Source organism: Sorex fumeus, unplaced genomic scaffold (genome assembly GCF_029834395.1).
Source record: "Sorex fumeus unplaced genomic scaffold, SorFum_2.1 ptg000063l, whole genome shotgun sequence".
Taxonomy (NCBI): domain Eukaryota; kingdom Metazoa; phylum Chordata; class Mammalia; order Eulipotyphla; family Soricidae; genus Sorex; species Sorex fumeus.
Genome location: NW_026606120.1, coordinates 64,332,104 through 64,356,267, shown reverse-complemented (window position 1 = coordinate 64,356,267; position 24,164 = coordinate 64,332,104). Strand labels below are relative to the sequence as shown.

The following is a 24,164-nucleotide window of genomic DNA, read 5'->3' as shown; positions in this document are numbered from 1 at the left end:
TGGTAATTAAACCACAAAGGGGCAGACTCCCTCCTATCCTGAGAAAAGGAAGTTTCTTATATACTGAGAGGCCTGGGGCTCTGCTTTCTCAGGGCAGCTGAGACGCCGATCACAAGTGTGGTATGTTTAAAGAAGATGCTGGGAGGTTATAGAGGCGGCATAATTGATATGAGTTGACAGTTACTGTGGCAACACACCCACTTCCAGAAAATCAGAGTTAGTGGGAAGGCAGGAAAACTCCTGGTAATTGCCCTGGGCTGCCCTATGCCCTGTGTTTCCTGTACTGGACCAAAGGTATGGCCAGATTCAGAAGAAGAGATGCTTCTGTGACTGGTTGTCACCTGTCTGAGAAACTGACTTTGGAATAAGATAAGGAAACCAGAACCCAGACAACAGCAAAGAGGAGAAAGGGGAGGTCTGAGCTAGAATTGCCAGCTTACTCTTTGGGAAAATATTTCCCCGCTGTTGTATCTAATATATGGACTGACCCTTAGATATCTATGGAGGAAAATGCTTACTGGATCTTAGGGATGAATAGTATTAGAATGCTTGTCTTGAATGTCTGAGGCCCTGGGTTCGATTCGCAGCACCACCCACATAAACACAAAATTCATATGACCTCAGGCTGGAGAGATGGCCCTTTGGTCTAGAGACCTGAGGTTGATAGTACCACCTGATATAGCAGGCACTGTATGCACTGACCCCTGAGTGGGAGTAATCCCCGGACATTGCTGGATGTTGCCCCCAAACCAGATAACAAAAATGCATATGCCTGAATGCGTATGTAAACACCTGTCTAGAGAAGCAATGGCAGAGAATGCGCTGGTCATAAGTAAAATAGCCCTGGGGCCAAGGAAATGGTTTAGAGGGCTGAAGCATGAGCTTTGCAATGTAGGGAACCCCAGCTTTGATACCTGATACCTGGCACTACATGTTCCCCTGAGCACACTGGTGTGACCACCCTCCCCCCCATAGGCAAATAATAAATAATATGGAATGATTTCTGTTATATCAAAGAGACTTGGCTTTGTGAAAAATGGATTGCAACATTTTTCCTGAAAAAAACGGGTGATTGCCCCAGGGGATTCCACCTTGCATATCATAGGCACATCATAGGCATATAAGTACCAATAGTCCCATTGTTTTGGGGGGTAGGTCTCCTTATCCACTTGAGTTGATCTGCTACTTATATCCACAAGGGCTGTTTCTTCAAGGTTGGTGAGAGCCTTGACCATGAGAAAGAGCAGTGGAGATTTTGGAAATGAGATATTTTAAAGATAGTTAGTTGCAAAAGGAAAATAAAGTCAGAACCCTGCAGGTGTACCGCAGGAGTTCCTGTATCTCATTTCCAGCTTTAACTGTTTGTCCTGCAGTATTCTTCTAGATATTTTCTTTGTGATTGTAGGCATGTAGTAAGCACATCAGACATAAAGTAGTACACATAATATGTATATAGATGTCTACTATAGGTAATATTGTGCAGCTGACTTTTTTTACTGACCATCTTTTGTTTCATCTTCCATTGTCTAGATTTGTCATTAACTTGCTAGCATCCTTGGCTAAAGTTTACATTTGTTTTTGCTTTTTTTTTTTTTTTTGCCTTTTTTGGGTCAGACTAGGCGACGCACAGGGGTTACTCCTGGCTCTGCACTCAGGAATTACTCCTGGCAGTGCTCGGGGTACCATATGGGATGCTGGGAATCGAACCTGGGTCGGCTGCGTGCAAGGAAAACGCCCTACCCGCTGTGCTATTGCTCTGGCCCCTAAAGTTTACATTTGTAGTTGTAGAGTTTCTGGATCAGAGAGTGTTGTCTCAAAAGAAGTTGGTCTGTCTTTCTCCTCCCACTAAAGCCATGTGACAAAGGCTGTTTCCTCACTCATCAAATAAGTAGATACAGAATCAGGATCCCCTTTTTCAGACATTTGAATGAAAAGAGAGGGGATTGGGCAACTTCATTTTTTCAAAAGCTCCACAGATGAATCTTGTCTAACCAAAGTGATAACTATGCCCTTAGACAAAAGGGTATCAGAGTCAGAGATGCTGTTGGAAAACGTTGACGCCAAGTCCTCTCAGATCCACTCTACACTTCTCCCCTTAATGGGGTCATTTGGAAGAAATAGAACAACCTGCTTCCTCTGAAGTCCCTGTTAACCTGGAATTCTTTTTCTAGACAGACTTAACCATGAGGTAAATCTGTACTGATGGAAATTACTTGTAATTAAAGCTCCAAAACGTCACTGTTGGTTTAGAGATTTTGAAGATTGGTGCTTTCCTCATGATTCTGTTATTTGTTCTCATCCATTGCTTTTCTGTATAGGTTTTTCCAGACAAAATTATTTCATTTCTTCTAGTGTAGTAGCAGATCCTTTAGAAATAGGTACAGTTGGTGGATCTGAAAAGTCAATGCTGCTTTCTCTGATTGGAGCATGATGAGTCTCTTGCTGGTACACAGCTTACAGTGCTAGAAATTCAAAGTTTACTTGTTCTTGTTTGGTTAGCCCTCTTGGATGGAGATGGAGGAAATCCAGACTTTGCTTTGCCAAAAAACGTCTTCTAAGACGGATCCATCTTAAATAAATTTTCTGATCATTGACCTTTACAGCCTCTTTTAGAAAACACTCACCTGCTTTCAGGTCTTAGATTTTTTTTCTTGTAAGGCCACGCCTTGCCCTCCTTTTCTCTATGTTGTCCACTGAGCGGCTGCCAAGGATGATTGTGTCTAGCTTTTTAGTGTATGTGTACATGTACAAACACATACATACACACACCACTCATCTGTCTCTCACACTCACACACTACACTCATCTCTCACACTCACACACACTACACTCATCTCTTTCTCACACACACACTGCACTAATCTCTCTCACACACATAACACTCATCTCTCTCATCACACACAGCATTCATCTCTCTCACATACATGCAACACTTCTCTCTCACACACACAGCATGAAGGCTATTTGTGTTCATCTAATAGTGTTTCCTTCTTTCCTTCCTTCCTTCCTTCCTTCCTTCCTTCCTTCCTTATTTGTTTTGGTGCCAAAGCCCCATGATGCTCAGAGGTTACTCCTGGCTCTGAACTCAGGAATTTGGTGAGGTGGTGCTTGGGGGACCATATGGGATGCTGGGGGATCGAACCCAGATTGTTCATGTTCAGAGCAAAATGCTCTACCTGCTGTAGTATCACTATGCCCCTTTCTTTTCATTTTCGAGGAAATGACTTCTAGCTAAACACTGAAGGTCCAGTTGTTCTTAACCCCCAGTCCCTTTCAGGATTAGCTAAGGATCAGGAGTTTTGGGCTAAGAAAACTGAGCTTATTGGGACCAGGAGTTATCAGCATATTGAAATAGTCAAGGATTTCAAAGGTCAACTGGGAGATTCTTATTCTACCCAATGACTGCAGATTGGTGGGGATTTTCTCTCCTGGTGGTCCTTGGTTTAAGAAGCTGAGGGAGAAATCAGAGCTCGAAGAATCTGGATGAAAGTATGACAGTGACTAAGTATTTGGCATCTGTTTACCCTAGAAGGACCCAGACCTCACCTCATGCCCATGAAATAGAAAGACAAATTTTTTGTTCCATACAGATTTCACCATAGACAGCATTAGGCAGTAGCCAGATGGGTTGAGCTCGGCTAATCTTAGTGCAAGCTGGAAATTCTCAATTTTTCTGAAACAACACATTTCTAAGAAATTGTCTGGTCTAGAATAGTATTTTAGTGTGTGTTAGGGAATTGTATGACTGTAGACTGACTTACATAAATATGTGTGAAGATTACCTGCATCTCCTTCTACCCACCCTCCCCCGCGACTAAGTGAGAACTAGTGGTGGTAAGAATACACTTTTTAAAAGTCCCTCCAGTTTAATTACAGACTGAAGTCATGGCCAGTTGGCATTCTTTTATTCTAGGTACGACTTGCATTTTTTTTTTTTGGAGGAAACAGTGCATGTACAGATTTCCCCAAGGCTTGGTTTGTATCTGAATATCAAAACCAAATGCCTGTTCATTGCATTGTTAATTCTTGTCAGAATCATAAACAGTGCCTGCTCTCGTTTTTCTTTTTCCCCTTCCTCAATGACTGAGACCAAGGATTAGCTAAGGATCAGGAGTGTTTGTTGTTACTTTTTGAGGAGGTGATTCCTTCTCACCAAGGTGTATACCAGTGGGGCAAGAGCAGGTACTCAGACAGTGAAGGCTTCCCTGAAACTAAAGTGCCTAGCCACAACTGCAGAGGCTGGCAGTATTAGGAGCTTGCTCACCTCCTCCCAAATGAGGCACCTGGGGCACAGAATCCATTTTGTGTAGTTACCAGCTGACTCCTTGGAATTAAGTTGATTTCCCCCCAAAGAATCCATATTCCTGACTTAGCACAACCCCCCCCCCCAGGCGGCTCCCATTGCCTAGCAACACTTATTTTTGTAAGCGTTCAGAATTATCATTAACTAATAGAGCGTCTTCTTATTCTGTGTTATTTGCACAGCCTTTGGTACAGATCTTCAATCTCACTTTATCAGGAGTCTCTGTAGGTATTTTTACTGCCCGACCACCAGACCTCATATCCCTGTGCCCCAAAACATACACTTGCCAGGCCAAGATTTTAAAAAATATTATATATATACATACATAATGTATTATATATATACAATCTTACATATATAAACATATGTATATACATTTTTATAGTCTAGACCACTGATAGACCTAAAGCAGCACACATATGTTTGGTTTTAACATACATGTTTGTGTTCTCTTATATACATTCTCCATCCCTCTTGGAGAGCCTGGCAAGCTACCGAGAGTACCCCACCCGCACCACAGAGCCTGGCAAGCTCCCTGTGGCATATTCAATATGCCAAAAACAGTAACAATAACGGGTCTCATTCTCCTGGCCCTTAAAGAGCCTCCAATACGTCAGCATTGGGAAAGATGAGTAAGGAGAGGCTGCTAAAATCACAGGGTTGGGATGAATGGAAATGTTACTGGTGCCTGCTCGAGCAATGGGATGACAGTGATATATATATATATATATATATATATATATATATATATATATATATAAAGATGCTGTGAGAACCTTAGGTAGAAGGTCCAGTAGTCAGCAAAAAAGCAATCCCTCTGGGAGGCTGTTTAGTCAATGCATCGCCAGCTCCTCTCACAGAGTCCTCCCACTGAGAATGGAAAGTAGACAGTCCCCATTCAGGCAAGCATGTGAGAACCCCCGGGTTCCTGCCACGTGGAGGCGACAGGTGAATATTGCTTGCAAGGAGTGGTTGCCTGCCATCCTTGCGCATTCATTCTGCTGGTGGGCAGGTGACGGCAGAGCCATGTGGGAGAATGCACAGTTAGGGTTTGGAAGTGAGTCTTCATTTGGATTGTGGGCTCATCTGGCTCACTCGCTATTTGACCTTGAGCAAGTGACTTTGTCTGTCCAGCTGTAGTGTTTCTCATTTGTTTAATGGAGGCAATAATGTAGCTCCTTGATTAGGAGGTACAGTGACTGCCCATGAGGGATTAACAATATAATTAGGCAAACCATCTCCTTGGCCAGTCCTGTTTCATCAGCTTGTCCAAGATCTCGTTTGCCTCCTACCTTCCTGACCTCTCCGAAGTATCTACCTCAGAATCTCCTTTATCTTCTTTGTCCCTAAAATGTCAGTATTCCCCAAGGAGATTTTCTTTGGATTTCTTCTGTATTCTCTCTCTGGGGCAGGAAGGAATCTCAGAGTTATTACATCTGAATCTCTAGTTAAGATTGCTTTGCTAGGGGCTGGAGAGATAGAACAGTGGGTAAGACATTGACCTTGCATGCAACTGACCCAGGTTCGCTCCCTGGCACCCCCTATGGTTCCCCAAGCCCTGCCAGGTGTGATTCCTGAGCACAGAGATAGGAGTAAGCCCTAAACACTGCCAGGCATGGCCCACACAAACAACAACAACAAAGATTGCTTTTCTGAAGTCTAGACGTGCAGCATCCTCTGGCATCTCTACTGGGCATTCAGAGGCACCATAGATTTGAGGGAGTCTTCTTCAAGCACTGTCTTTCCTTCTGAGTGCACTTGCTGTACTCTGTCCCCTGTTGCCATGAACTTTCCTTCCTTTGCATTCCTCTTCAGCTATCCAGGCCATCTTGCTCTTTCTTCCACATTCAGTTGAGTCTTTTTGCCTCTTGATCCCACTTCATCAATCACCCTTGAATCTACCTGGTGGCTGCCCCTCAGGTGGAGGTGACATCGCTCCATTTTCCATTTCCATTCCCCCGCTTCCTTCCACCCCGCCCCCCGGGATTCCTCCTCCACTTGATGACCATCGCAGTACTACACTCCTTGCTGCCTGGTCCTTTGAGGATAAAACCTATTTCTTTTTCTGGTCTTTGCTGCCTTGCCTACTGAGCTCCAGCTGGTCAACTCCTTTCAGCGCCCTAAAAACACGTGAATTCTCTCACTACTTCACGGATCATTCCTCAGCCTTGATTCTCCCCATTGCCCCTGTCCCTTGTCTGGTTAGTTTCAACACTTGCCAGGCAGCCAGGTCTCTGTGAGAAGCATTTTCTAATGTTCCTCTCTTCCCAGCAAGGATGAAGACTCATGATTTACCTTTGACCCCTAACCTTCTGCTCCCTAAGCAAAGCTCTTGCATAGCACTTAGCATTCCTGTGCTCATGCCATCTGCATGCTTACCGGCCCCCAGAGATGGAGTTTTATTGATTTATTCTTATAGCTCAGCCCATAAGTAAGTGTTCGATAAATATTTGTTAAGAAAATGAATGTTTTAATCAGCCGGACTTTGTTAATTATTGTCCATGCAAGATCTGGAGATCTGCAGGGCTGCCATTTGAGTGTAGATACTCGCTTCAAAGTGATAGAGTCCCACGGTCGGATCAGAATCTTTGGTTGGCATTTATGAATTTGATTTGATGTGAAAGACGTTAAAAGGCATTTTTGCCCACACAGAGTTAGAAGAAGAAGGCTTGAATTAGGTTTTGGGCTGGAAACACAGGTGGAGATGGAGAAGGTGTCCAGGAAGCAAGCATATCCTGGAACCTAGAAGACAGATCAGCTTTGCATGAATCGAACGTGAAGGTGGGAGCAAGGGGCCTCCTTAAGGGGCCCTTGGCTCCCAGGTAGAGTTTGGGATTGGGATCAGTGAGAAGCCATTGGCTCCCTTTGATCATGGTGGAGAATTTCCAGGAAAAAAAAAGTGACTCTGGGCAGGGTGGGATTGCCTGAGTCAGTGAGCCACTGAGGCAGGGATTGCAGTCATGAAGAGACCATTGCCTCATGTGCACTTACCTGTGGCAGGTTCTGACCTCCCTGAGCTCCCACCACGGCACTGGAACGTGCCTTCGCTCTCCTGCTGACTCTCATTCCCCCACCCCCTTCACGTGTGGGCAAACCGAAGCACAGGAATTCCCATGACTGATGCGAGCTTGGGCCACCCACTGCTGCCACGTTTCTCCCTTCTGCACATGTGATGTGTGGTTGAAGCGGAACACTAGTAAGACAGAAGCAGCAGACGGTTGAGAGGCCTGAGATATACCCCCCACCCCCAGCTCAGGGAAGAGAGGCTGGTGGCCCGTGGAGGGTTGGCTCAGCTGGAGGCTGAGTTACTGTGGAGTTGGCAGCGAGGCCATGGGTGGTGGCCAGCTGCACCCCGGTCAGTTCTGGACTCTCTGTGAACCTGGCGTGAGAGAATGACAGAGGACACTGGCCAGCAACCAAGGCCAGGAGGCCGGGGGAAATGTTTGCTCTGGGCAGCTTCGGCTTGGGGACTCGTGCAGGAAGGAATTCTTGTGGCTCTCCTTCAGCAGCCGCAGAACCACAGATGTACCTGAGTCCCATTCATGTTCGTCCGGAAACTCGGGCTTGCAAACAATCCTGTTTTTCTTCCTCTGTGTGTGGGGGGCTGGTTTCAGGGGCTGGGCGAGGAGGAAGGGTGTTACGTTTGTTTGTGGTGGGTGCCAAGGTTCCCTGGGATGGCAGCCAGCATGGTTTTGAGGCGGTCACTCCTTTTCTTTCTCCACTGCTTGCAAACAGGACATGTCACTTGTGGTGCCCAAAGGCCAGTGTTCAGTGCAGTCATCAGCCCTGGCAGCACTTGGCAAGCTGCCCACTGTACATTTTCACCCACTCAGGAAATTAAAGAGACTCCGGGAATCTGGGTGGTGCTGGTTAGAGTGGTACAGTTGCCAATAATTGGGGAGAGGGGATGCTTCTGAAGAGAGGCTTCAGGTTTGGGGAGCAGGGCTATGAGTCTCCTCTTAGTAAGAAGTTCCTTTCGGTATCACTAAGTCAATGATGGTTGGAGGAATCTTTCAGGAGGGAAGATGTGTGCTGAAAGTAGATAAAGGACTAAACATGATAACCTCTCGGTATCTATATTGCAAACTATAAGGTCCAAAAGTAGAGACAGAGAGTATGGGGGGAATTGTCTGCCATAGAGGCAGGGGGAGGTTGGAAAGTGGGGAGCAGGGTAAGACAGGGGACATCGGTGGTAGAGAATGTGCACTGGTGGAGGGATGGGTGTTCCATCATTGTATGACTGAAACTCAAATATGAAAGTTTTTAACTGTATCTCACAAAGATTCAATTTAAAAAAAAGAAAAAAGAAGAAGGTCCTCTCACACCTTAGGAGGCACCTTGGTAAATTGTTGGGGGGCTCACACTCTCCACAGTGAGACCTGCCTGAGAACCCAAACTCTGTGCAGAATTAAGAGCACAGGTGGGATGAAGCTTAGTAAATACAACTGCAGAAATGTGAGGTCCAGATACAGAGCGGCATCAGAGCCCCCTCTGCCTCCCCAACCCAGAATCCCCTACACCCCTCTTGGGCACACCCGGGACTGTCCCCTCTCTACTGTCTCACCCTGCTTTCCTGCCTGTGCATGTGGAGCTTCAGGGAAACACAGACTGGACTTTCTTCAGAGCAACAACGCTCCCTGGGGCTGCCCCTGAGGGTCTGGCATGGGACACTGTGAAGGCTTAGAGTGAGCTGGTGGTCACTGGGGATGGAACCTGCTGGTCTCCAGGCTTTTGTCCTGGAAACATGGTCTGAGAGGAGAGGCTGGTCTCATCTCATAGTGCCGTGACTTTGGGGCTAAATTGGTGGGGAGAAGCTGCATAGAGGGGGTTGGGAAGTGGACAGTGTCTCTTGTTTTCTTTTCACAACCCTCAGATGCCCCTCTGGGCTATGGAGTGAGGCCTGCAGCTCTGCCACCTCACGTGTTGCTTCTCTGTGCCCCGAGGTGCTGGACCCATCAGAGAAGAGGGCCAGGAGCTGCTTCAAGGCTGGCACCAAGGGACCATAGCGATAGCACAGCGGGTACGCATTTGCCTTGCACATGGCTGACCTGAGTTCAATCCCCAGCATCCTATATGGTCCCCCAAGCACCGCCGGGAGTAATTCCTGAGTACAGAGTCAGGAGTAACCCCTAAGCATTGCTCGGTATGACCCAAAAAGAAAAAAAAAGGCTGGCACCAAAGGCAGTGGGTCACTCAGGCTGAGCCCGCTAGTGGACACTGCTTTCTCAGGGGCTCACAGTGGCATCTCTCACCTGTCCCACTCACCCCAAGCCGGCAGACGCATTCCTGCTGACCCAGCTGGCATGGGAGGTGATGATCAACACCTTTGGAATGAGAGGCCTCATCATCCAGGCCCGGTTCCTGCCAAGCCAGGAGCTGCCGAGTCAAGTCAGGGCCCTTCTGGGGTGCGGGTGTACCTGCCTGGGGCAGAATGCTTGTCCCAGATGCAGGGTCGTCTGGGGTGACCTCCTCAGGCTCAGCGAGGCTGCCTCTTGGAGGAGGGTGGGTGCCGAGGGAGGGCAGATGCCTTCCCAGCACCCTGTGCCCGTCCAGCTCCGCATGCTTTTTCCCCGCTTGACAAGTGAGCACAAAGGCTCTTCACGCCAGAGGCCACAGTGGGGCTAAGCCTGGGGTTGTGGGGATGGGGTTTCTAAGGAGTCTTGTGAAATGTAGGGCTGGGCAGGGGTCACTCCCGGAAACACTTGGCATACGGGAAAGATGGTTCAGTGGTTGCGACGCTCAACAGTGCTGAATGGACTGGCAGTGCCAGGGATCAAGGCCACACATGGCATGTCCCCATGATTGCAAGGCAGGCAGCCCTGACCACTGCGCCCTCTTCTTGACCCCTGTCAGTGCCTTCTCATGCAGCAAGCATTTCATACCATGCAGGTCAGAGTGGAGAGACAAAGGCCACAGAGAGCCTTGAGAGTGTACCAACTTCCTTGGCCCAAAGCCATTCATGCATTGGCACATGGATGAGCTTGGGGTAGATCTAAGAGGTGACTCTCCCAGGAAGTGGCTTTGGCAGCCCACCGGGCATGTGCAGAACAGGAGCCCAGTGTCCCACCACATGCGCTGGATGGAGCATGGGTTTGGGCTCTGCAGAGTCCCCTTCAAGAAACCAGTGATCGAAAGTGGACTATGGACTGAACATGTTTGCCACTCAATGCCTCTTTTGCAGACCACAACACCCAAAAGGAGAGAGAGAACACAGGGGATTGCCCTGCCACAGAGGCAGGGGGGGATGGGGGGATGGGGGTGGGGGGGACATTATCCATGGTGGTGGAAAATGGGCACTGGTGGAGGGATAGGTATCTGATCATTGTATAATTGAAACCTAAGCACAAAAATTGTAAATCTACAACTGTACCTCATGGTGTTCCACTAATAAAAAAAAAAAAAAGAAACCAGTGAGGGGACTGGAGCAATAGCACAGCAGGTAGGGTGTTTGCCTTGCACGCGTCCAACCCGGGTTTAATTCCCATTATCCCATATTGTCTCCTGAGCACCGCCAGGAGTAATTCCTGAGTGCAATACCAAAAGTAACCCCTATGCATGGCCAGGTGTGACAAAGAAAGAAAGAAAGAAAGAAAGAAAGAAAGAAAGAAAGAAAGAAAGAAAGAGACAAACCAGTGAATGGGAGAATGTGGACAGCTGCCATGGCTGAATCATCCCAGTCTTTTTCAAAGGCAGGAGGGAGAAAGAATCAGAGAGAAGAGAGTGGAGGAAGCGGAGGTGAGGGAGGAAGAGGGAAATGGGGGTGAGGTGGCCAATGGCTGCCCTCAGGGCTAGTCAAACTCAGAACATGTTGGGCTGGAGAGGATGGAGCATGCAAGAGTCATGTGTGGGGCACGGGCAGGGTCACTCCTGGCGACACTTGGCATATGAGAAGGATGCTTCATTGATGAGGCTCAATGGTGCTGATGGGCTTAGGGAGGCTTTCTCTTCTGCCTCTTGGAGGGGAAAGTGTGGAGGAGTGGAAAGGGCCTGGGCTGTGGGGGGTCACACAGCTGGAGACTCTCCTCCAACCTGTGCTGCAGAACTGGCTTCTGTGACCCTCCCTCCCTCCCTCCCTCCCTCCCTATCCTCTCTGCACACAGTGAGGCAGGCTCCAGGAGAAGCTCAGGGGGCTGCACACAGGCTCTGCAGGTGGGGATACTCTGCAGCACGGATACCCGCCCTTTACTGCTGAGTATGGTCCCAAAACAAACCCAAAGCCTGGGGTTCACAAACAGGACCTGACTTGTAGAGTGAACTGGTGGCTCAGGAGGATGGGGCACCTCGGGGTTCTGTGCCCCAGTCCAGAGCGGGACTGTCCCTCCAGAAATAAAGAGATTCCTGCTTTGTGTCAAGGATTCTTGTGATGAAGAACTGAGACTTACGTGCCAAATGCTAGAGTTCCTGAGTTCAGGCCCTAGCACCGTGTGGACTGCCCCCCACCCCCACGCACCACTAGACTTAGTATTGGTGGGAGCAATCCCCCAGCACCCTGACCATCACTGGGGGTCAATAGGAAGAAAAACCCTCTGATTTTGAGTCAGAAGGTATTGGGAAGCAGGTGTGTATGTACAGTTAGTAACCTTAGGCAGATTGTTTTCAGTCTTCCTGAGCCTGTTTCTCTTCCTCTGTTTACACATCTGGGAACCAGGATCTTTGATGCTTCTCACAGCCACTGTGAAGGTGATGTATGGGGGTGCATTGTGGGTCCTTATGGAGAGCCAGGGTTCCCCGATTCCCATCTGTCTTGCTAATACTGCCCCCGGCCCAGGGCCTGCATTTCACTGGCCCTCTCTAGAGGTGATCATGGATGGAACCATGCAGTGGTTGGAGGTGAACTTCCAGCAGCCTGGTTTGCTCCACCTGAGCTGCTGGTGACAGTTGGCACTTGTGATGGAGTTTTTCGAGAAGAGCTACTTGGATCCACGTGATATTTGGCGTGGGCTCTTGGTGTATCCGGAAGCACGGGCCGCACCTCCTGGTTCCTTATTGAAATGGGTGTGAGGGCGGGTGTGTCTATGTGCATGTGGGTGCATATGTGTGTAGTCATGTGTGTTTGTGTATCCATTAGTGTGTATGCTCATGTGTGTGTCTGTATATGTTCAGCATGTTTAAAACAGGCCAGAGACCTATCAAGTCCTAAAATGCTGGACCCCAGGACATTTCTCTATACCATAGCCAAGCCCTTCCAATCTGATCCTTCCTCACCGGTTTGAGAGGAGGAAGGGTGTTGGCAAATACTAAACAAACATGAAAAATAATTGTGTAATTATCAGGTAGAGATCGATTGCAAAAGTAACTGAACAGAGAGGTGGTAAGTTGGAGGTAGAGGTAAATCAGAGGATAAAAGAAAATGACACTTGACCTGGAAAAGAAGTTCAGGGTGATCACTTAGGGGGTCAATGGTACACGCCTTATATGCACACGGACCCAAGTTCAAACTCTAGCACCACACTCTCCAGCACTGCTGGGGTTGAGTATTGAATAGCCAATCCTAGTTGGTCAAGAATTGCTGGAAGTGGCTCTTGGGCCCCATGATGATTGTGGGCTAGGTTGGGGCTGCAGGGAGCAGAAAGTGGACCAATGTGACGGGTACATTGCCTGGGGAGAATATCTTAATGTAGCCCTCTGTGACAATTGGTAGTCTGGGAAGAGTATAGATCTGGGGAAGTAACTTACATAGGTCTCTGTTTTCATGTGACAGTTTGGGCCACATCTGTCGGTGCTTAAGGGGCTACTTCTGGCTCTGTGATTAAGGTTACTCCTAACGGTGCTCAGGGGTCCATAAGTGGTGTGGTGGATTGAACTGGGTCCAGCCTCATGTGAGGTGAGCACCCGTCCTATTTCTCAGGCCCCTGTGGATGTTCATTTTTGATTGTCCCTGAGGCATAAAGAGTGCATGGTGTGTGCACACAAATGGAAGGTGAGGTTTTAGGAGGATCTAATCATCCTGGGTGGGACATGGCATCATTTGACTTACTTCTGTTTGTAGATGTCTGTGATTATAGTATCTCTGTTTTGTATTTGTGTTTATATGTAGATTGTGCACCAAATGCTTTCTAGGTACTGTGCATCGTGCTAAGCACTTTATTTATAGTCCATGATTTCATTCACAGCTCAATCAACCTTACTAGGGAGCTATCATAATCCCCATTTGCAGATAAGGATGAGCAGGAATTAACGGAAACAACCACAAGAGCATAGTGGCTCCAGGACAGGACACACGCTGCCTATGTGTGATGCCCTTGGTTCAGTCCCTGACACCGCAACCCACCCACCTCCCCCCCCCCAAAAAAATGAAAGATGTCTCCAGTAATCCTTATTCCTTAAAATGTGTCTTATGAAAAAATGAGAGATATTTCTTTCTAGTCTTTTATTCACAAAAGCATATAGATGGTGAAGTCAGAATTAAACCCAAGTCTGACTTACTCCCAACCTAACTACTAACCTGTCCATGAAAACAGAAAAACCCCTATTAGAATAATGATCAGGTTACCACATCAGCATCTGCCAAGCATAATAGCTTGGCTTATGCCTCACTCGTCTGTTGCGCTAATGCTGTTGGCCAAACTTTCACCACACACAGACGAAGGTTTACTGTTCACCCATCAGGGTTTATTTCTTGCCCTTTATACACAAGGCATACTGTTGGCAGAATCAGAATTCAAACCGACGTCTGACTGCCTTCCATCTTAACTTCCAGCTAAACTGCTGATCCTCACTGCACACAACACCCCCGTACCTAGAGATCAGGTGACCAGCTGGCCTGTATGTGTCTTCCCCAGGAGGCCAGACTGAGCAGTATTTATGGTGATGGCAGAAGTGCTGGAGAGAAGGAAACCAGGCAAAGCATCTTGAGAGACAGCTTTGTAATTGAGTGTCCTGTCTGCTTGCTATGTGGCCTTCAGTTGAGCAGTGCAAGTCCCCAGATCAATCCAGACCTTGGGTGGGAAAGAGGAATAGGAGGTGGGGAATGAAAGAGCTTTGGCTATGAAGACACAGTTGCCTTTGCAGAGTGCTCTTGGCACCAAATAATCACTTCCTTGTCATCAGAATAGAGGCCAGGGAGTGGGCCTCCGGTTCCAGAAAGTCCCTACCCGCAAGCTACGCTTGTGAGGTTTTTATTTTAAATCCTTCTACATATTGCGAGCATGCTTTATTCATCGAGAGTGTTACTACGGTCTTCTAAAGCAATAGATTGCCCGTGCTGTGTGCGATTCTCAGAAGCAGGGGGTTGGGTGGTACCGAGTGAGCCTCTGAGCCCTGGTGGCAGTTTTTCCTCTGAAAGCAGTGGTGCAAAGAAGGGGAGAAGGTGCTATTCTAAAAGCCAAATTAGGACTCGCTGGGATGGAGAGTAGATCAAGACAAGCAGACACTGAGCAGTGGAGAAAGATCAGGCAATGAAGTTGCATTTTGTCACTTATTTAATTTTAGGCCTTTTGGTTTACAATACTGTTCATGGTAGGCTTTCATGCAGATGGCATTCCAACACGGTACCCGCCCCCCACAAGAGTCCACTTCCCCACATCACTGTCTCAGAGCCCTCCCCCTTCCCCCACAATCTACCCACCAACACTGCCTCCCCCCACCCCTTGCTGGGGTAAATTCAGTTTTGTAGGCCAGTTCTCAGGTTCTGTTTAAACATCTCACTTTTGAATCACAGGGAATCTCATTCATCAGTTGTGATAGAATAATCTCCGGCCCCCAACGGAACGCTTTCTCTTTTCTCAGTCTTCCTATTCAGAGTAATCGGAATCTGAACTGGAAATCTACTACTAATGCTCAGTACTGGAACCGTGATCAACACTAGACTATGGTGCTGGTCCTGACATTATCACTGCAGTCAGATGCATTGTTGATTTAACTGCCAAGGAGGAGCGCCTTCGAAAGGTTGGAGGTGTTGCCTGGAATTCGTTACTCTGATTTAGCCGCCAATGAAAGTTATGTCATTATCTTGAGAAGGACACTGGATGCAGATGGCTCCTCTTCCCAGACTAGTTGATCAGCTCACTGAATGTGACATGGGCCAGTCGGAACAAAAGCCCTCCTATCTTCTGAGAAACTGTGGAGCGGTTTGGTCATGCCTGATGTGGCCTGATGATGTGTGACAGCAGAGGGGTGGAGGGGAGTGGCTTGGGTTTAGGAGGTAACTTCTAATCTCTTCCCCGAGCCTTGTGTTCTGCTTTTTCCTCCAGAAATCCTCTCTGGCCCTCCTAGAAGTGATCTTAATCTCTTGGCCCTCCTAGAAGTGACTTTAATGTTTTTAGAGAGGGAAAAAAAAAAGACCCCAAAAAATTGTTCCAGGGGACTGTAGAGTTTAGCTCATGGATTTATCTGATTCATCCTGGCTTCTGGATCTTTCAAAGAAAGTCTCAAAAAGAAAATGCCAATAACAACAAACAAACAAACAAAAAAGCTGAAACAAATAATAAAGGAGAAAACTGTATCTTAACTGTTTAAAAAGTCATTTGAGGAACTTTATGTTCTGATTAAAAATAGATCTCTCTGTGCAATAGGGCTGGAGGGCTGGAATTGCCTTGCTTGTTAAACCTACCAGAAGTCTCAAAACCAAGGTGTGGAACATAGAACTCTATTATAACTGTCTGGGATCAGCAGGAATCTCTAATCTCATCCCATTCACTTCTCATTGATTTGCAGAGCCATCTAAAGCAAGAGGTTTTTTTCTCATTTTATTTTTAATATATTTTTTAACTTTATTTAAACAGGGTGGTTTACAAAGTGGTTCATGGTACAGTTCATATATGTTTCTGACATTTAATATTCTGACACCAATCTGACCATCAGTGTGACCTTCCCTCTACCAATGTCCCCAGTTTCCCGACCCCCACCCCCCCCCCGTCTGCTCCCGTAGCTGGCATAAAATAATTTACTTTGTATTGCTTCATACAACAAAATGACAAATAGAATTCTCTAAATATAGTTAACTAAAGTAAAATTTGTGAAAATTATTATATCTCACAGTAGTATTACTTTTTTTAAGGTGAAAATTAGAACCTCTGAATGAAAGTTACTGATCCAAGTGACTAATAAAATGATTAAGTACATAGAAATTTTAGAAAAGTTAGAATAAGAGTAAAGTGACTGCATGCCATTTTATTGTTTATTGTGTTTTGGATGCTAGCTAGGGATGATCCCAGGGCTTCATACCTATAGGGCTAGACCCTCGTCTAAGTCCAGAATTTGAAAGCTAGTAGCTTTCTGTATGCCAGCAATAATGAATTAGGAAATATAATGGAAATGGATACTGAAGACAGCTATTATAAAACATCTAAAACTGTAGAGGGGAAAATGTAAAAGGTTAAAATAAAGAAAAGCGGGTCAGTGAGATAATACCAGGGGGTTAGAGCACATGCCATGCTTGCATTGACCCTGGTTCAATCCCTGGCACCATGTGAAACTCCCCAACACCAAAGCCTGGCCATGGAGCTCTCCCTTGGTGGTCCTTAGCACCCAATGCCCAGGCAGCTCTATCTTCTAGTCCTGGAGTACAAATATGTTCAGCCAGGCCAGCAGGACTCACAGGAAGTGACCCCTCCCCCAGGCCTCTTAAGCACTGGATGGGGGACTTGGGAGGCCCCTCATAAAAAGAACTATAAAAATTAATTGGTTGATATAATAAAAATGATTGGACTTTTCATGTAGAATCAACAATATGAATATTGAATATTTTAAGAAATTAGTTGTCCCCAAATTAAATTATGGCTCTTGTGTAATCTTGTATTAAATATCCCAATAAATTATAGAATAATATGCATGCATACTTATATATTGCTAAATGCATATGAAATATAATTTGATGGCAGATAATATATAAAAGTTAAAAGTTATAAAAGAATACTTAAAGATATTATAGTACATTGTAATCCCTCTCCAGTAGTGAAAAACTTTGTTTTTCTAGAAAACATGTCTTGAAGAAAATATCTTCTAAAAATCACGGTCCTCCTGTTGTTCATTGATTTGCTCAAGCGGGCCCAGTAACATTGTAAGACTTGTTACTGTGTCTGGCATATTGAATACATCATGGGTAGCTTGCCAGGCTTTGCCATGTGGGTACTCTCAGTAGCTTGCCAGGCTCTCCAAGAGGGGCGGAGGAATCGAACTCGGGTCGGCCATGTTGGCCGCGTGCAAGGCAAACGCCCTACCCACTGTGCTATTGCTCTAGCCCTTCTAAAAATAAACAGGTAAAATTATATATTCACAAGCCAGAAAGAGTTCTTACAAAATAATCAGTGAAATCCATTTCAAAAGGGACAGAAGATATCATGCAAGAAGTGATACATAGGAAAAGGAATAAATACCCTCAAAACAGTATTTATTGTCTAACCAGTTACAAAGGAAACACTCAAAATGAGAAAAGAAGTAATGCTTCTCTGTGTCAGACTAGATGTAGCATTTTATCAATGCATTTGGAGCCATAAACTATAAATTCTACATGAATTTTGCATGATAAGTTGTACTGCTAGAAATATTTTCTACAAAAACTTGGGCCCAGAGAGATGGCTCAAAGGGCTAGTGTACATGCTTTGTACATGAATTTGATCTCTAGCACCACACTGTTCCCTGAGAACCACCTGGTATACCCCAGAGCACCAAGCCAGGAGTAGCCTAGGAACAAGCAAAAATACTCATGGGCTGTTGATACACCTCAAGTGGTAAAGCACATGTCTGAGTTATTTTTTTTTATTTGAGATCCTATGATTTACTGTCACTGTCCACTGTCCTCCCATTGTTCATCGATTTGCTTGAGTGGGCCCAGTAACATTTACTACTAACACTAATACTAATAAAACTAATACTATTAATGTGTTTCATGTACATAATTCCAACACCACACCCATGACCAGTGTACCCACTTCCCTCTCCCAAGGATCCCAATATCCTTCCCTCTCAAACCACCCCCCCCCCAGCTCAATTGCATGGATCAGTTCTCCCATGTAGGACCTTTGTTGCTACTTTACTTGTTAGCTTCAGTCCCAGAATATGAGAGAGATCATTCTGTATCCTGTTTTTTTTCTGACTAACTTCACTCAACACAATATTCTCTAGTTCCATCCATGTTGCTGAAAATTGTATGATTTTGTTCTTGGAGCTGTATAATATTCTATTGTATACCACAATGTCTTGATCCATTTATCCATACTTGGGCATTTGGGTTGTTTCCATACCTTGGCTCTTGTACTCAGTATACACAGATGCTTGAGTTTGATGGCCCCCCTGTTCCCCAGCACTGCCAGCCTGAGCATAGCTATGCCGAACAGCAAATCTCGGCCCGCACCGTGAGTCATGGGGAAAACCAGAACACCCCTAGGAACCGCCCCAATAAGGGTATCTAATAATTCATCAGTTTGGGACTGATTGACTTATTGTAAGATATTCAAACTATGAAATCAAAACATTTAAGCATAACAAAGTTTGGACTGAGGATGCAGTTCAAGTGGTAGAGACTCTGGGGTTGCCTGCTCCCTCCCTCTCCTGATCCTTTACATCCTCTGGCTGCCCCAGCACAGAGTGTGACCTGAAACAATGATAAATATACAAATGAGGGTCCAAGTGGTGGTACAGAGGATAGGGGGTTTGACTTGAGTGCACCGGACCCAGTTTCAATCCCTATATGGTCCCCTGAGCCTGCCAGGGGTGATCCCTGAGCACAGAGCCAGAAGTAAACCTTAAGCACTGCTGGGTGTGCCCCCCCCCCCCGCCAAATTAAAAACTAAACCTATAAATGCACAAATGAGCAAGGTACATATTTATGTTTCTGTTGATACTATGGGAAATTTCATGTGGCTTGTGAATATATTACGAAAGTCGTGTAGGATTTGTGGGTAAAGCCATACTATTTGGATTCAGTATTTATGTGTAAATACCAAGTTGCTAGAGGTTCACACCTTGCAGTTAAGGTTGTTTTCCTCTTGGAAGAAAAGATGGATTTGGGGTGAAGAAGAAGCAAGAACTGGACTTTCACTTTCTTTATTTTCAGAGGGGTTGGCCATATCCAGCTGTGCTAAGAGCTTATGCCTGGCTCTGTGCTCAGGGGACCATATGTGGTCCTGAGAATCAAACCAGGGTCATCCACATGCAAGACAAGTGCCTTACCCCTGTACAGCCTCTCTGGCCCTGAACTTTCATACTCTGGACAGATTTCTGCTTGTGTTGAAGTTTGCAATATGTTTGGTATTTTAAAAAATTGAGTAGATTGGGTAAAGGAAGTGTTCACTGACTGAGTGCATGCAGGAGGCCAGGGTTTGATCCCCAGTATTACATGATCCCCTAAGCTCTATCAGATGTTACCCCACGGCCAATAAAATGAAGTGAAATAAAAGAATATAATGATGCTTTCATCACTGTCACTGTCACTGTCCTCCCGTTGTTCATTGATTTGCTCGAGTGGGCCCAATAATGTCTCCATTGGAGACTTTGTTGTTACTGTGTTTGGCATATCGAATACGTCACAGGGAGCTTGCCAGGCTCTGCCGTGCAGGCGAGATACTCTCGGTAGCTTGCCGGGCTCTCCGAGAGGGACGGAGGAATCGAACTCGGGTCAGCCATGTTGGCTGTGTGCAAGGCAAACGCCCTACCGCTGTGCTATCCCTCCAGCCCAATGATGCTTTCATAAAGGGAAAATTCATATATTAAAATGTTGAAAATCCACAAAAGTAATAATTACGATCCTCTTTCTTCTTACTTGATGACACTGTGAACATGTTGGAATAGAGAGGGGTGGGGATTGAGTCTAGAAGAAGCAATTCAATAGAAAATATAAACACAAGGCTGGAGAGAGATTACAGGGCTTATCCTGGTTCAGCCTCCACCATGATATGTGCCCCCCGAGTTCATCCAGGAGAGCACATAACCATAACATGCCCTGAGCATCACCAAGTACAGCCCAACCGCACCTCCCCCCATCGCTACCACCTGCCCCTCCAAGAAATTATAAACACAGTGACATGAGGGTATCCAGGGAGAAAGGGGGCCTGTCTGTGTTTCTCAGATCCTTTGCTATTTGCCTCTCGCCATTGGAAAAGCCACTGCCAGTTAGATTTTTTCTCCAGGCAGCAGGTAGGGCTGACCTACTTGCATTAGAAGAAAGGGCTAGAAAGAATGTGGAGAAGGGTTCTGCCTAAATGTGGTGTTATTGTTAGAATGTCCATGAATGAATGTCAGAGCTCAGCCTCTCAGAGGGCTGCTAGGAGATGAGAAATAGTCTTTGTAGAAGCTGAACTCGAAAGCAGAAACCACAGTCAGGGGTGGAGATAAAATAGATAAAATATGAAAGACCATGATGATCTGGTGGGGTGTGTGTGTGTGTGTGTGTGTGTGTGTGTGTGTGTGTGTGTAATGTGTGTGTGTGTGAAGCTGAATAATCAAGGAGAACATTTGAAATGACAGCATAATCCTAAGGAAGAAAATGAAGTCACTTTGCACAATTAGATTTTCGAAATTTTAAGAGATGCTTTCATGAGGGGCTGGAGTGATAGCACAGTGGGTCGGGCATTTGCTTTGCATGCGACCGACCCGGGTTCAATTCCCAGCATCCCATATGGTTCCCTGAGTACCACCAGGAGTAATTCCTGAGTGCATGAGCCAGGAGTAACCCTTGTGCATCGCCAGGTGTGACCCAAAAAGAAAAAAAGAGAGAGAGATGCTTGCATGGGGTAGGAGAAGGTGCACGTGCCGGTATGTATGATTTTGTGTGTGTGCACGTATGCTTGGCTGGGAGAAGAAGGGATTCAGCAATGGCTGTGAAAGATGGGACATTGGGTCGTTCTGTTACTAAGTTCAAAGAGAATTTCTAAAGGAAAAGTAAAACCCCCATTTGACTCAGATGTGGTTCATTTTCGGAGGCAGTGTCGAGAGGCACAAGATCAAATCTAGCTTGACACCCTCCGGTTTGGAACTCAGCAGTCTCTGAAGAGGGAGCTGCGCTGCAGCCTGGCTAATGAGAAACTCATCTTCTGCTGGTACACGGGGCCCCTGTCGTTCTCGTCAGTGAGCAGGATATAAAGAGAACACCAAGCAGAGGGGAGACCTCACAGGTCACCCAGAACATTCGTTTTGCAGGCCCCCCCACCTGGCCTTTCTGGAAAACGGTTGCACAAGAGCTCACAGTTTAGCCAGGATGCACATCGGTGGCTTGGTTCTTCATCCAGGGGTGGTTTTGAAGGAAATAGGATACTTCACACATTGTCTGACCATTGGCAGGGAGGAGGAGGGGTAGGGGAAGAGGGGATGAGAAGGAAGAGGAAGAGAGGGTGGAGGAAAAGAAGACAAACAGACCTAACCAAGCAAACCAAACCCTCATTCTTATTCTCCGGGTGAGAACAGCTATTGCAAAGTTCAAATGAAACTAGAAGTTGAGCTCTCCAAATAAACACTTTAGTCTTTTTAAGTTCATGTTCTCTGCCCGACACATTCTGAAACACCATAAACCTACAGACATTTGTGTCTCAGTGATCTAGCCTATGGAAGTGAGGTTCCCAAATATATTTGACCTAGCATCCCCTTTTCAGAAAGAAAGATCCCTCAGCTCCAGCCTGGAAATCTTAACTTATTTAAGCAAATAGAAAATGTCACCTTCATTTGCCCCCAAGGCTACAGACCTTCTGGATACAGACACTGGAACCAGTGTCCCTGACAGGGAAAGAAGCATCACCCACTTTGGAAAACACTGATCTAGAAACTCAAAGGGAAATTAAGGTGCTCTCCGGGGACTGGAGAGATAGTATAGGGGTAACAGCTATTGTCTTGAATGCAGCTGATACCAGTTCCATCCCAGGTACTACTTACGGTCTCCTGAGCACCACTGGGAGAACTCCAAAAAGCTGGTGGTGAAGGGAAAGAAGAAATAAGGATATATCTCTAGTATATCCTTAGAATTTGTCGGGGATTCTGGAACCCATCCCCGCTGTCAATCCCAGTACATGCCTGGATTGTCTCCATAGCCTAGGAGCCTGGGCACTTGGCTGCCAGCTCCCCTCTCCCCCCCCCCCCCCACCCCCAACTCTCTTCCTCCTGCTGCCTAAATCTGCTTGCCAAACTTGAGCTCTGCTGTCACGTTGATGCTCAGAACCCTTAAGTGACAGGCAGAGCCTTTTATAATGTCCCCACCGCCCGCATCTCTGGCTTCTACCCTTGATCGCACGCCAATCAGTGCTTTGCCTAAGGGCCTCAGTCCCCAGAACAACTTCTGTCTCTTCTCTGTGCCCCAGTGACCTCGCCACTACTTAATGTTTGTCGCAAGAGGCAACTTTTCAGATCCACCTCTGGAAAGGGTCCTTGAACTCCTCTGTGTCATACGTTGCACACCTCTGCCACACAACACACACACACACACACACACACACACACACACACACATCTGGGAACACATGAGGGTTATTCCATCTCAGCACCTGGGTGGGCAGTAAATTCCATCTTCCAAATTCCATATTCTCACTGGCTAGTTATTTAGTCTGATGCCCTAACTTGCCTGGGGAGTGAGGTTATTATTTTTTTTTTAAGGTAAAAGGTAAGAATAGTGGCTTTTCCTCCATCATAGCTGGTAGAATGCCTAATACATAGTGGGTGCTTCATAAATGTTCAAGAGCTAAGAGTGTCAGCCCTGCTTTTTCCTGACAATGCCAGGGCCAACTACATCAGAAGCTTTTCAGAGAAGGTACATATATCTTCCCATAAGACAAACCCTCTGGGGATGAGAGATACGGATCAAAGAGGCTGGAGCTCATGTTTTACATGCGGGAGTTTTTCTGGTTCAGTGCTCAGCACCTTAAGGTCCCCTAAACACTACCAACGTGCCCCATAAACAAACCAACAGGGACCAGAGTGATACAGGGGTTAAGGCGATTGCCTTGCATGTGTCCACCTGATTCTCTCCCCAGCACCGCCAGTGGTCTACTGAGCCCTGCCAAGAGTGATCCTGAGCACAGAGTCAGGAGTGAGCCCGGAGCACTGCTGGGTGTGGATAAAGACAAACCCACTACTTTGCTTTAGGATGAAGAAAGGAACCTCAAACTACAGGCAGTTTGGAATCTGTGCAGGCCTCCGTGGACGATTCCCACCAGTCCTGGAACCCCCTCAAGTCGATGTAGGCTGGGACTTCTAGGGTGTTCGTGAATTCCAATCCCTGTCTTGTTCCAGGTCAGCTGCTGCCAGCAAACCGCAATACACCGAGTCCCATTGATCCTGACACCATCCAGGTGCCCGTGGGGTATGATCCTGACCCAGCCGACCTTGCCCTTTCCAGCATCCCTGGGCAGGAAATGTTTGACCCTCGCAAACGCAAGTTCTCAGAAGAAGAACTGAAGCCGCAGCCCATGATTAAGAAAGCACGCAAAGTCTTCATCCCCGATGATCTGAAGGTAAATTGGAACTGGTAATCAGGCTTTGGGTGCGTGGAGAGTGGGCTCTAAGGTAGATGAAAAGGTGAACTCACCCTGGGAAGATCTCACAGCTTGAGAATGCCTGGTGATTTCTGAACCTTGTTGTTGGCGGGGATTGTAGGCCAGGTAGATTGCTTTCTGGGTAGCTTCTGAAATCCATCTCATTTCTTTAGGTGCAGGGGGCTAGGGAGCGGGGAGCGGTCAGGCCACACCTGAAGGCGCTCAGGAGCTGCTCCTGGCTGTGTGTGCTCAAATCTTGAGAACCACACATGCTACTGTAGGGGATTGAAGCAGGGTTGGCTACAGGCAAGGCAAGTTGCTTTACCTCTTGTACCATCATTCCAGCCCAGAAATCTACCTTTCATTGGCTTGATGACACGGGAATAAAGAGAAGCAGTAATCCACTGGTGTGACTGATAATGCCAGTTATGCAAATCACCACGTTCTGCAGAGAAAACGATGCAAAC

General features: G+C 46.5%; 1 protein-coding gene across 3 annotated transcripts in view; it reads left to right on the top strand.

Annotated features, from left to right (window-relative positions):
* The window catches only part of HLF (HLF transcription factor, PAR bZIP family member), a 60,837-nt gene that overhangs the window by 29,479 nt on the left and 7,194 nt on the right, over positions 1–24,164 (top strand). For all 3 annotated transcript variants that reach the window (XM_056127514.1, XM_056127515.1, XM_056127516.1), the window contains exon 3: positions 23,456–23,676. In XM_056127514.1, the coding sequence (XP_055983489.1) occupies positions 23,456–23,676 (221 nt within the window). The remainder of the gene's footprint in view (positions 1–23,455; positions 23,677–24,164) is intronic.